Raw genomic sequence first — 12,628 nt, forward strand, 5'->3', positions numbered from 1 at the left:
TCCATGTAGACACACTCGCCATCAACAGATTCCTCAAAGTCGTGAAACAACTCCTTGTTGGCGCAAAGGTTCCTTGAAGCACCTGTGTCCAATATCCAGTCAGTTTTGTTAGCCACCATGTTCGCCTCAACAACCACATCAGCAATGACATCACCCCCTCAGTAAGGTTAGCTTGGACCAGAGATTTTCCTCCAATCTTTGAGCTTTGTCCTTGTCTCTGGTTGCACTGAAAAGCCTTGTGACTAATTTTGATGCAGACATAGCAAGGTCCTTTCAACTTTTGAATATGTCCCTCCGACTTATTGGAGTAATTCTGCTTCTTCACTTGTCCTTTCTTCTGACCATTCTTCTATTTTCCTTTAAACCTGTCTTTCACAAAAGTACTAGAAAATTCCACAAGGTTAGCTTTAGAAGAATTAAGAGAGAGAGATTTCATCTTATCCTTAAGCAGTTCAGATTCCTCATCTTTGAGACGGTTTGCTTCCTCAGTCCTCATGTGACTGATCAATTCTTGAAGAGTTAAATTTTTCTTCTTGTGCTTTAGTTGATTCCTGTAATCACTCCAGGAAGGTGGAAACTTTTCAAGCAGAACATTAGCCTGAAGAATCTCACACATCTCCATGCTTTCGTTCAAAACATCAGCAGTCAAGTTTTCATACTCGTGAACCTGTTCCATGATTGGCTTATCATCAACCATCTGAAACTTGATCCACTTTTCAATGACATACTTCTTTTTCCCGGCATCATCAGGACCATATTTTTTCTCCAAACTATCCCATATGACTTTAGCAGATTTATAATTTATAAACAAATCAAATAGAGGGTTAGTCATATGATTAAGCAGATGTCCTCTCACTGTTTTATTATCCTTTTCAAATTTCTTCTTAGTAGCATCATCATCAACAATAATATTGGCAGAATTAGAATTATCAGTAACAATATCCGTAGGAGGATCGTTAAACAAAATATAATCAACTTCTAATTGTTCAAAGAAAATTAAAAATTTCTGGGACCAACGCTTATAATTGTTTCCATCTAAAGGCTCAAGCTTTGATAGATCAGGAAGTGTTTTGTTCAAAGTGGTGGCCATTAGTCAATATTATATATGAAATCGCTTTCAAATTGTAAGGAAAATGAGTAGATAATATTGACTAAGAACAAGAAGGAAAGAAGAACAACTTATAAAAAATACTGTGTTGTGGCAAGCCACTGCCTTAAAAGCGATTTCGGCCCGACTGGGTGCAAATCGTTAAGACCGATCGCTCCCCAAGGTTCCACAGCACCTCCAAACACGTGCACTCGTGGCTGGAAGTTTAGAATTTGCACAAACAGTTGCCCAGAAAGAAAAAAAGATGAAGGTTTTTTCTGTAGTTGTTATAGAAATTAAAATATTGTAGGAAGAAAGTGATGAGTAGCAATATGAATTATTGATTAAGAATTGAGTAAATATGATGGCTAATGATCATCTTATTTATAGGCAATTAGGGAAGTTGCATGCATGACAAGTGTGTAGAGTCTTTTAACACTTGTCCAAATATATTAATCCATTTGACAAGTGTACCTAGTCTTCCATGCATGTAGACACATGGTAGATTTGCATAGCCACTTGTCAAAGCCATTCAACACTTGGCTTTAAGGCTTCATGCAAGAAGCCACTTGGAAATAGATTAAAAAATAGAAAGAGCCATGACTATTGGTTGTAGATGGATTTTCAATAAGAAAATTTTAACTTTGCATTCTAAATAATACCAACACTTTCTAATGATCTGATTGTATAAATATTTTTTCTATATTTAATCTGTAAGGGGCCGTTTGATAGGATACATTAGAGAAAATAATGCATGCATTAATTAGCTTTTGGTATACTAATCATTTTTTAGGTACACTTTTTTAACCTATGTATTACTAGCGCAAATATTAATTATACAACCTATTTGGTATTATCATATGTATAACTAATACATAACAAATCATAGTATTAGCAATACCAAGACTATTAATGCATGCATTAGCATGATTAAAGATAAAATTATCCTTAAAATCCCTTAAAGGTAAAGAATATGGAGGATATTTTTATAAACAACTAATTTTCTTAATGCAATGCATTTTAATTTTAATACACCACATTAAATAGTGGATAAGAAATAATTATTTTTGTATTACTAATCTATATATTACTAATTATTGCAATACTAACACAAGTTATTCAACACTATTCTTATACACCCTCTCAACGACCCCAAAAAACATAAACTCATATTTTATCAGGATTTTAAAATTACAAAATTATATCACTAGCTGACTTCCCCGTTAGTTAAGAAAATGATCTAGTTTGTCTAAACTGTATAGCTTTTGTTATACTCCCTCCGTTTCAATTTATGTAAACTTATTTAACTGGGCACGAAGTTTAAGAAAATAATGATGATTTTTGAATTTGTGGTGTAAAATGAAGTACATATATTTTGTGTGGCTATAAATTATTGTATAAAGGTAAATTGTTTCTAAATAAGAAAATGGATCATTCTTTTTGGCACGGATCAAAAAGGAAATAGATTCACATAAATTGAAACGGAGGAAGTATAATTTAAATAAATGGGATACAAATATATATCTTTTACTAACAAAAAGAAGACAGGGGTGGGGCCAAATTTCAAATGGGCAAATGGCAATGGAGTTGGGATGTTGGAGAAAAAATTAAAGTATATATTATTGTAATCACATATACGCATTTCCCTTTCATGACTATTCATTTGATATGTGTTCCATATCTGAATGGTTTTGAGACTGATATGGCATTGAGGTAGAAAGCAATGTGCATTGCAAAAATTGGACAAACTGGACCTCCACCCCCCTCAACCATCTTTATTTGCTCCATTATTATCTTCCTCTTAAGCTTATTGGATAAGTATATTGTTGTAGATTGATTTAACATGGCTCGTGCCTGTGGGTCATTTCTTGTTTTTGTTTCTACTCACACAAAATTAGCGACGGACAAATTCTGTAACTAAACTTGCTAAATATAACATTTTTTTCTTCTTAACACTTCAATAAATTTTTGGCACTTCTATAAAACTTACTAGTTACTACTCTCTTCGTCAAAATTTAGCTAGGTAGCATTTTTTGCCTTTCGAGAGACAAGTTAATTAATCTTTGAAGCTAAATTAGATTAAATTAACTCAATATTTTAAAATAAATTTAGATATTTAAAAACTATACAAAGAACTATAAGTTGCAACTCTTCAATAAAAATTACATTTGAAAATGGAACAGAAGGAATATTTGATAAGTATGTATTATCGACAAGAATGCATGCAGTAAAGATGTTTATTTTTCATTTGTTTTTCAGAAACAGTTAACAAGGTAATACTGAAAGTCTAATGGTAATACAGAAAGTCTAATATGGACGTGATTTGGTTCTCTGAAATTTGAATTTGTAAAATTGAAGTTTGAATTCTACTATCATTAGTGGTGATTCATGACCAACTATTTTCTTTGGGTCTAGAATAAAGAAATTAGTATTCAATTCAGTCAATGTAATATAATTATGCCTCATTGATATATGCTGTATAGTGCAACTTGCTTACCTTTTTGTACACACACATTCAAGAAAACCTAAATATTACAATATTTGAACATAAGTTCAAAAATTACACTATATGCAGTTTTAACTAAAAATAAAACAGAAGTAGGGAAGCTGCATGGTAAAAGAATGGAGGACATTACTTTTGCAGCTTGATGTATGCAGAAGAAGGTCGAGTGAAAAAACAGAGAATTATATGGCAATATTCCAGCACAAAAGTTCTGGAAAAAAAAAACTTCTGAGTTTCCAAAGGAATATTATTTTATTTTCTTTGTTAAACAAAAACAAGTTGCACTCGAAAGAAAAAAGGAAGCAGCAGCACCATGTGACGCAGAAAAAGAATTTTATACCGTAACTAATAAGACGTCCAAAGGGGAGTCTCAGAATAACGGTAAAATTATTTCAGTGTGACGTATAAGTAACGAGTACAAGCCATAAAATGAGTTATTGATATTTGTATTAGGGTAGACTTCTTACCTTATACATTTCAAAATACGATCTTTCACCAAATCCAACATAAATATGAAATATTTTATGCAGCGATCTACTCTTTTAACTAATAAGAACTCCATAAAGTTGATTAATTTTCCTTTTAGCAGAAAAGTCCCTTTACTCAGGCCACAGAAAAAGAAAAGAAAGAGAAAAAAGAAAAAGAAAAAATGAAAAGAAGTGCGAACAACCCATTCCATTGAATGGTTTTGTTGGAGACCAGTCAACGGTCAAATGCAAGAGGGTCATAACTAAAAAGTAGAACTCCATGCAGCTTAAATAGCTAACTTCCAATTTCCAAAAGCCAAGCCTAAAGTCACTTCATTTTATATTATCAGCTATGGTAATCGTAAGAAAAAACTTTAATTGCACTAAATATGACTTATTTAACAGATAACATGTATTTTTATTTACACTTATATAACCTAATTATAGTTAATTCATATTAACTCCCATCTTCTTATATTACTTTAATCATAATTCTTTGATACAATAATTTCATGTAGAACACTTATTCTTTCCACTTCATAATTTCAGTTCCTTTCATATTTACCTTTTCCCTATCCACCCATCTTAGTTCTTACAACCGATATTCACTCGCCACATAAAGCACATTAAAAAAAAAAAAATTTATGTAACAATTTTTATTTTTATTTTCATAGCTTGAGCTAATTGTGACTTCTAATAAAAGTGAAGTGAGCCTATTTCATCCCACCCCACCAATAATAAGTTCAATGAATAAAATTATGTCCTAATAATAATATAAAGAGTTTAAAGTAAAATTATTTATAAAATATAAAAAAATTTATTTTTCTTTGAACAAGACAAAAAAAGGAATATTTAGTTATAGCTAATGTTTAGACATAAAAAAATTTTGAAGTTATGTTTGGACATATATTTTAGTTATAAAAAATTAAAATTTTATGAGCGAAAGAAAAAAAATTATCCAAAAATTAGTTTGGAACATGAATTTCTTTTTTGCAATTTCTTTATGAAACTAATCAATTTTCATGAACAAATATTTTTTTCCAGCAAAATTATGTCCAAAACGGAAGCACAATCATTTGATACTCCTATAATTTAATGTGAATATTTTTTTCAGTCACTTTTGTTTGGCATATATACTAAAAATAGTTTTATTTTTACTCGGCACTTCACGCATATTAAGAGAAGACAATTGTTTTACCCACAGATTTATTATTCTTTTCAAATCCGACAAAATACGTATCAATTAATATGAGTATCATAATAAATTATGCACTTTATTTATTATTTTTTAACTTATATAAAAAGTCAAAATGTACAGTGACGGAAAGTATATGTCATTGTGAATTTTTTTTCCTCTACCACAATTCCACCTCGTTTCACATTTACCACAGTAGTGAGAAAAGGATTTATTGGAAGAAGGAAATGGGTCCCCTTAAGAAAGGACCATAGAAATGGTGGTAATAATTTTGAGGAGGCAAAAGCTATGATTTGTGATAATTGGCTACCCCCTGACCCTCACACTTCTTCTCATCATTGACCCTTTGTGCAAAAACCACACCCCATATTGCACTATTCTAAGCAGTACTTTTTTTTTTGTCCAAATAATTGAAAAATAAAAGTAAAAGGGCAAAAATTGCATTGTATCCTTTCTATATAAGACCTTCATTTGCACTTCCTACTCATATCACTACAAATACAAAGTTCCTTCTTCTCTCTCTCTCTCCCAATATCTCCCCATTAATTCTCATCCGAAACCCTGAAAATCCTCATTTCTCAAGAAACTGTTGAAGAAAAATTAAGCACAAATCAGAAGAATTTGAAAAGAAAAGAAAATGATGGTTGAGAAAGAAGATTTGGGGCTGAGTCTTAGCCTCAGTTTTCCAGATAATAATAACAAGAATAGTACAACCAATAATCCTTTTCATCATCAGCTCAATCTCATCCCTTCATCTTCACCTTTTAATCTCTTTCACAAAACTTCTTGGACTGATTCTTTCCCTTCTTCAGGTAATTTGTTTTTACTACTACTTATTTACTCTTGATCTATGCATATTTTCTCAAATCTCATCTTTTCTTTATATAATCTTCAGATCTGGTTAAATCTCACATTTCTTTAAACATTCTCCTTTTTATCTACCCTTTTAATAAAAAAGTTGGAAGAAAAAAATGAGTCTGTTTTTGTCAATTAAAAAGTCTCATTCTTTAAAGGGTGTTAGATTTTCCAATAATATGTAAAAAAATAAAATAAAAATTCATTATCATTGAAGTTTAAATAGTATAGTAGTTACCATTTTCACTATATTATCGTTAATAATTGTTACAGAGATTTGCTTGTATTAATTTATGTTATAGATGATTTGGTTCTGTAAATATTTTTTATTATGTCTTGTGCATGGAACTTAAACTCGTACTGATTTACAGATCGGAGCTCGGAGATATGCAGAGTGAAGACAAGGACATTTCTGAAGGGAATAGACGTGAACCGGCTGCCGGCGACGGCGGACGCCGATGAAGAAGCCGGCGTATCATCACCTAACAGCACCATTTCGAGTGTGAGTGGAAATAAGAGAAGCGAAAGAGAGACAAATAACTGTGAGGAACATGAAATGGAAAGAGTTTCTGATGAAGACGACGGAGAAACTTCTAGAAAGAAACTTCGGCTTTCAAAAGACCAATCTGCCATTCTTGAAGAAACATTCAAAGAACACAACACTCTCAATCCTGTAAGTTTTATTAATTTCTTGTAACAATATCAGTTTTCAGGGGTATTTTCGACATTTTGTTTGGTATAGAAATTAGATTTGACTTGTGGTCTGTTTACTTTGGTTTTTGCAGAAACAAAAGCTGGCGTTGGCTAAAAGACTGGGATTAAGACCTAGGCAAGTTGAGGTCTGGTTTCAGAACAGGAGGGCAAGGTGAGATAATTTTGTCTTCTTTCTAGGGTATTTCTGAGATTTTACTCCACTTCCATGAGAATAATGATCATAGTGATATTGAAAATGATAGCAATAATGAATAATGGCCATCCTTTTTAAAATAAAATAAAAAAAAACTATTCGAACGGATTTGAGAATTGTTCAACATAGTAAGTTGTTGAAGTCATATCTATTTAGATTTGGAATTTAACGTACCATTAAAAGTATTGTTAAACTAATATTAGATAAATTAACTGTTCATAACTCAAAATAAGGCACACAATATGCTAATTCATTTGGAGTTTAGCTGCAGTATATAGTTATATACAAACAACACCAACGAACCACCAAAGGAGACTTCTCCTTTCTTAATCAGAGGTTTTGGCTTCGAGCACTGGATATGAAAAAATATTTGGTAGGAAGCGCTTCCCCGAATGGGGTCCTACGCGATGCGAATTCGAATTGGACACTGGCGGGAAACCCAAAAAAAAACACCAACAGAAGCCGTAGTAGTATTTCTACAGGTGGGGTCGGAGAAGTATAATATGTACACCTGCCTAGAGCCTAGTAAAGTTAGAGAGTGTTTCTAATAGACTCTCGGCTCATATTAGGTGCAATATATACACGGTTAAGAATTTTTTTTAACACTAGCCAGATCATTAAATGATATATATGACAAGTAATTGTTCATATTAGTGGAATTAGTAATCTGTAAAATGAGTATTTGCTACAACGAATTAAGATACGGTAATAGTGGAGAAAATTCAATCCAGTGAATACAAGTAAAAATCATTTAAAAATAGTGTTTTTATAAAGAATGGAGGTTGAAGTTGAATTGTTGACTAATGGGGTTGATGCAAAAATTGATGAACAGGACAAAGTTGAAGCAAACAGAAGTTGACTGTGAATTCCTGAAGAGATGTTGTGAGAATTTGACAGAGGAAAACAGGAGATTGCACAAGGAAGTTCAAGAGTTGAGGGCACTTAAGCTTTCACCTCAATTCTACATGCAAATGACTCCTCCTACCACCCTCACCATGTGCCCTTCATGTGAGCGTGTCGCGGGACCACCAACCGTATCCGGACCCACATCTACACATGTGGGCCCGCCCCAACATCGGCCCATGCCATTTAACCTTTGGGCCAACACTCCAAAATCCCTTCACCCAAGATCTTGAGTTTAATATAATGCAAGGGCAATTTGGTCAATTGGACACTCATCAAAACCCCTCTTGTGGAAAAATATGAGATGGCAAACTGTAATAGAGTACTAGTATAATGTTTGTATGTGAAAATATGAATATAGGTCTATGATATGGTTGTTGGAAATGAGGGATTTTATTTGTGGGTCAAAAGAATCTGGTTTCTATTATTGACCCTATCCTTTTTCTTGTATCGACAAATTAGGGTTAGTCTTTTTTACTCTCTTTAGTACTAATGGTTTCCTTCCCCACAACTTTTAGATATAAAGAAATGAATAGAATTTTGTTTACTATAATTGAAAAGTCTACCTTCTAATCATTTACTTTTGAAATGTTTGCATATTCAATTCAAATGATTATTATTACTTAGAGGCTAGATTATAAAGCAAGGAGACAAAACATGTACAGGAAACAATATTTATTGGTGTTCGGTTCCTCATTTTCTGGGTTTTGTTGGTTTATTGCTTCTTGCTTCGTGAAGCTGCTGTTTCTTCTCGTGGCAGGGTAGTGTTTTTTTTCCTTCTCACTATAACCTGTAGTTGGACTAAGAATAGGCAACTTTCAAACCAGATATGTTAATCTAGTCTATACAATAGTGGGGTAACTAAATTTATTTTGTTAAATTCTATTGATGGTGTAAGTTTTTCTTTGGGTTGTTAGTTTGTTAACTTGAGTAAGTGCCCGTTTGACCAAGCTGTTAAAAAAGTTTATTTTAAGAGTGCTTTTGACAATATTTTTAAAAAAAGTATTTTTGCAAAGTAGGAGTTTTTATTTTGCCAAATCATTGAGCAACACTTTCTACTAGCAAATAATGTTTGGTCAAGCATTCCCAAAAGTATTTTTGAGTATTAGATTACAAAAAAGCACTATAAAGGTTGAGTTGCAATTAATATTATCTAAAAGAGATAAATGACTTTAAATGTAACGACCCGATCAGTCGTTTGAAGCTCTAGCATGTCGTTCGGCAGTTTGAGGCCATGCGCAGCTTCACTTCAGGTATTATGACTTGTACGCGTAGTCGAAATTGAATTTCAGAAAGTTAAGAGTTGATTTAGAAAGAAAATTCCCGTTTTAGAAGCTTTAAGTTGAAAGTAAGGTTTGATTTATGAGTAAATGACCTCGGAATCGGGATTTGAAGGTTCCAACAAGTTTGTATGATGATTTTGGACTTGAGCGTATGTCCGGATCGGGTTTTGGATGACCCGGGAGCGTTTCGACGCCAATCGTGGAAGTTAGCATTTTTGGAAGAATTTCATAAATCTAGGTTGAAGCGCATTTTAGTGTTATCGATGTCCATTTGGGATTTCGAGTCTAGGAATAGCTCAGTATGGTGATTCTAGTATTGGGAGTGCGATCGGAAGTGAATTTGGAGATCCGTAGGTCATTTTGGAGTCATTTGGCTAAAGTTAGAAATTTAAAGGTTTTTGGAAAATTTGACCGGAAGTGAACTTTTTGATATCGGGGTCGGATTCCGATTCCGGAAGTTGAAGTAGGTCCGTAATGTCAATTATAACTTGTGTGCAAAATTTGAGGTCAATCGGACGTGATTTGATAGGTTCCGGCGTCGGATGTAGAAGTTTGAAGTTCTAAAGCTCATAAAGCTTGGGGTGTGATTCGTGATTTCGGTGTTGTTTGATGTGATTTTAGGCGTCGAGCAGGTCCGCGTTATGTTATGGGACTGGTTGGTGTGATTGGATGGGATCCTGGGGACCTCGGGTGGATTCCGAGTGGTTAATGGATCGAATTAGAGTTGGGAGGAAGAGCTGAAGCCTGTTGTCCTCTGGTGTAACCGCACCTGCGAGGTCTTGGCCGCAGGTGCGGAGCCGCAGAAGCGGGAGTGGCTGGGCTAGGCTGGGACCGCAGATCCGGTCATCTTGCCGCAGAAGCGGGACCGCACCTGCAGAAGGAAGGGCGCAGATGCGGAAGTTGAGGGCCTGGAAGAGGACCGCAGAAGCGGATTGTGGGTCGTACCAGCGGAACCGCAGAAACGGTCAAGTGACCGCAGGTACGGAAATGCTAGAGGCAGTGAGGTTCTTTTAAATCGGGAGTTAGGTTCATCTCAACCCCATTTCTTCCATTGGAGACGATTTTGGAGCAACTTTGAGGTGCCATTTTCAACACCAAGCATGAGGTAAGTGGTTTATGTCAGTTTTTAGTTAAATACATTAATTTTGGATAGATTTTAGCATGAAAATTGGTAGAAACTTGGAGTGGAGGGGAAAACCTAGAAAATTGGTAATTTCGGATTTTGACCACGATTTTGGACATGAAATTAAGAGTAAATTACATATTTAAGTTCGTGAGGTTATAGGTAAACTTTATCTTCAAATTTTTTTGGAATCCGGGCATGTGGGCTCGAGGGTGTTTTTGTCAACTTTTCGATCGAGGTTAGGGATTGTTATAAATTGGATTATTATGAGTAATTGAACATGTATTGATGGGTTTACATAATTATTGGTTAGCTTTAGAAAGTTGTGCATAAATTTGAGTCTACGGAAGGGCGTGGAATGCCGGTTATGGAACTCTGGAGCGAGGTGAGTTTCCTTTCTAATCTTGTAAGAAAGAATTGTCCCCGTAGGTGAATTAATTGGTTATGTGCTTCTATTTGTGGGGGCTACATACGCACGAGGTGCCGAGAGGTCGTGCGTAGCTACTATTATACTTAAGTCAGGGTAGTCTAGGACCCAAAAGCATGTTTTACTTGAATTAATTGTAACCTTGTGGACAGTTTAAATTGCTTAAATCATATTGAATTAGTAAATAAATTTTCTAAAAGGTTTAACCTCATTTTCTTAACTGTTAAAGGAGAAATTTCCATTTCCTTGGATAATTGTTCCTTGATGACTTCTAGATTGACTGTCGATGTGTGTTTATTTTTGGAACAGGCCGAACGCCTCAGCAGATTAAATAGATGCATCTATGGTTCGCGTCTTTCGACCCTCTGACAGTGCACAGTTTAAGTAATTATTGGATCGGGCCGTACAACCTCAGCATGATTTGTGTATGCTTGTATTTGCTTAATTTTCAAGTTGTAAATGATGATATTGCCTCCCTAGCTTGAGATAAATGTATAAATGATGAAAAACGAATTTGAAAAAAAATAATTTGGAAATTCCCTATTAGTGAAAGAACTGTTTACTTGCTTCATGCTATTGAGTTACAACCACTTTTCATAAAAATCTTTGATTTTTTTATATTATTAATATATATTATTATTGGACCACTAGCAAGTGTCGAAGTCTAACTCTCGTCTCTACTTCTTCGAGATTAGACGGGATACTTACTGGGTACACGTTATTTTCTTACTCATGCTACACTTGCTGTGCATTTTTATTGCACCGGGACATGTACGTTTAGTGGCTTAGTTTGGTGCGGCTGCATGGTAGATACGGGGACTTAAGTGAGCTGCACTTCACGAGACGATTCACAGCCAACAGAGTCTCCTTCAGAGTATTGTATTATATTTTCTTTCTACTGTCCAACTTGTTTTCCGGACAGTTATTGTATTACATTATTTCCTAGAAATTGCTCATGCACTTGTGACACCGGATTCTGGGATGTCTATGGGATTATTCGATATTTTTAGATTGTTAAAGGTATTATTATTTATTCAGTAAAATTTAATTATTGTTTAATGTTTAAAAGAAATAATTTCAAAAATATTAAAACAAGAAATTACTAGTTATTTGGTGTTAGCTTGCTTGACAGTGGTGTCTGGCGCCATCACGATCCTTAGTGGATTTTGGGTCGTGACAACATGGTATCAGAGCACTAGGTTCCCTTTAGCTCTCACGAGTCATGAGCAAGTCTAGTAGAGTCTTGCGGTTCGGTACGGAGACGTCTGTACTTATCTTCGAGCGACTACATGACTGTTAGGAGCACTTCCCTTCTTGTTTCCTCATCGTGCGATTTGATTACTTTGAGGCTTATGACTTTGTTTCATTCCTACTCGTTCTTATGCAACGTGAAGCGCTCATTATGAATTAGGAATTGAGGAATTGTAATGGTACTACAGATGTGGTGCGGGGTATTTTTCCCTGCATATATGGTTGGACTATTGTTGTCGCCTTGCAGAATGATATTCTGTCATTTTAGCTTCGTAGCTGTACTTCTGAGAACTTTGAGGCTATGCACAGGTTTCTATGATGCTCGTGAATGGTAATCACACGGTATTGAGGGGATGGTGGAATGCTTGTCCATGTGTGGAAGCAATGTATGACTTGGAAGGAGGTTTTCTCAGTGCATGATTCAGAGATTCGGTATTGTATTTCCGACGAAGGAAAGTCAATCGGACTATGAATGATTAGGTTTGGGTTTATGGAGTAATGAGACTCGGTGTTTTCAAGAGTGGTGGAATTTCATCTGTGATGTGGTGTCATCATCCTTGATTAAATATGTTAAGTTCGCCGGTGTCATAATCTTCTATAAATCACCTGTGGGATAGGATATTGTGA

General features: G+C 34.6%; 2 protein-coding genes across 2 annotated transcripts; one reads left to right on the top strand and one right to left on the bottom strand.

The window, feature by feature from the left end:
* Window positions 1-349: 349 nt before the first annotated feature.
* On the bottom strand, window positions 350-1,090 carry LOC107759520 (uncharacterized). Its single transcript, XM_016577484.1, has one exon. The coding sequence runs from the start codon at window positions 1,088-1,090 to the stop codon at window positions 350-352; it is 741 nt and encodes a 246-aa protein (XP_016432970.1).
* A 4,648-nt stretch (window positions 1,091-5,738) lies between these two features.
* Window positions 5,739-8,470, top strand: LOC107759521 (homeobox-leucine zipper protein HAT4). The gene is made up of 4 exons (XM_016577485.1): window positions 5,739-6,064; window positions 6,479-6,780; window positions 6,893-6,972; window positions 7,847-8,470. Exons 1-4 carry the CDS (start codon window positions 5,890-5,892, stop codon window positions 8,148-8,150), a joined length of 861 nt encoding a protein of 286 aa, XP_016432971.1. The 5' UTR covers window positions 5,739-5,889; the 3' UTR covers window positions 8,151-8,470.
* Window positions 8,471-12,628: the final 4,158 nt, after the last annotated feature.

The sequence above is a fragment of the Nicotiana tabacum genome, chromosome 1 (assembly GCF_000715075.1).
Source record: "Nicotiana tabacum cultivar K326 chromosome 1, ASM71507v2, whole genome shotgun sequence".
Taxonomy (NCBI): Eukaryota; Viridiplantae; Streptophyta; class Magnoliopsida; order Solanales; family Solanaceae; genus Nicotiana; species Nicotiana tabacum.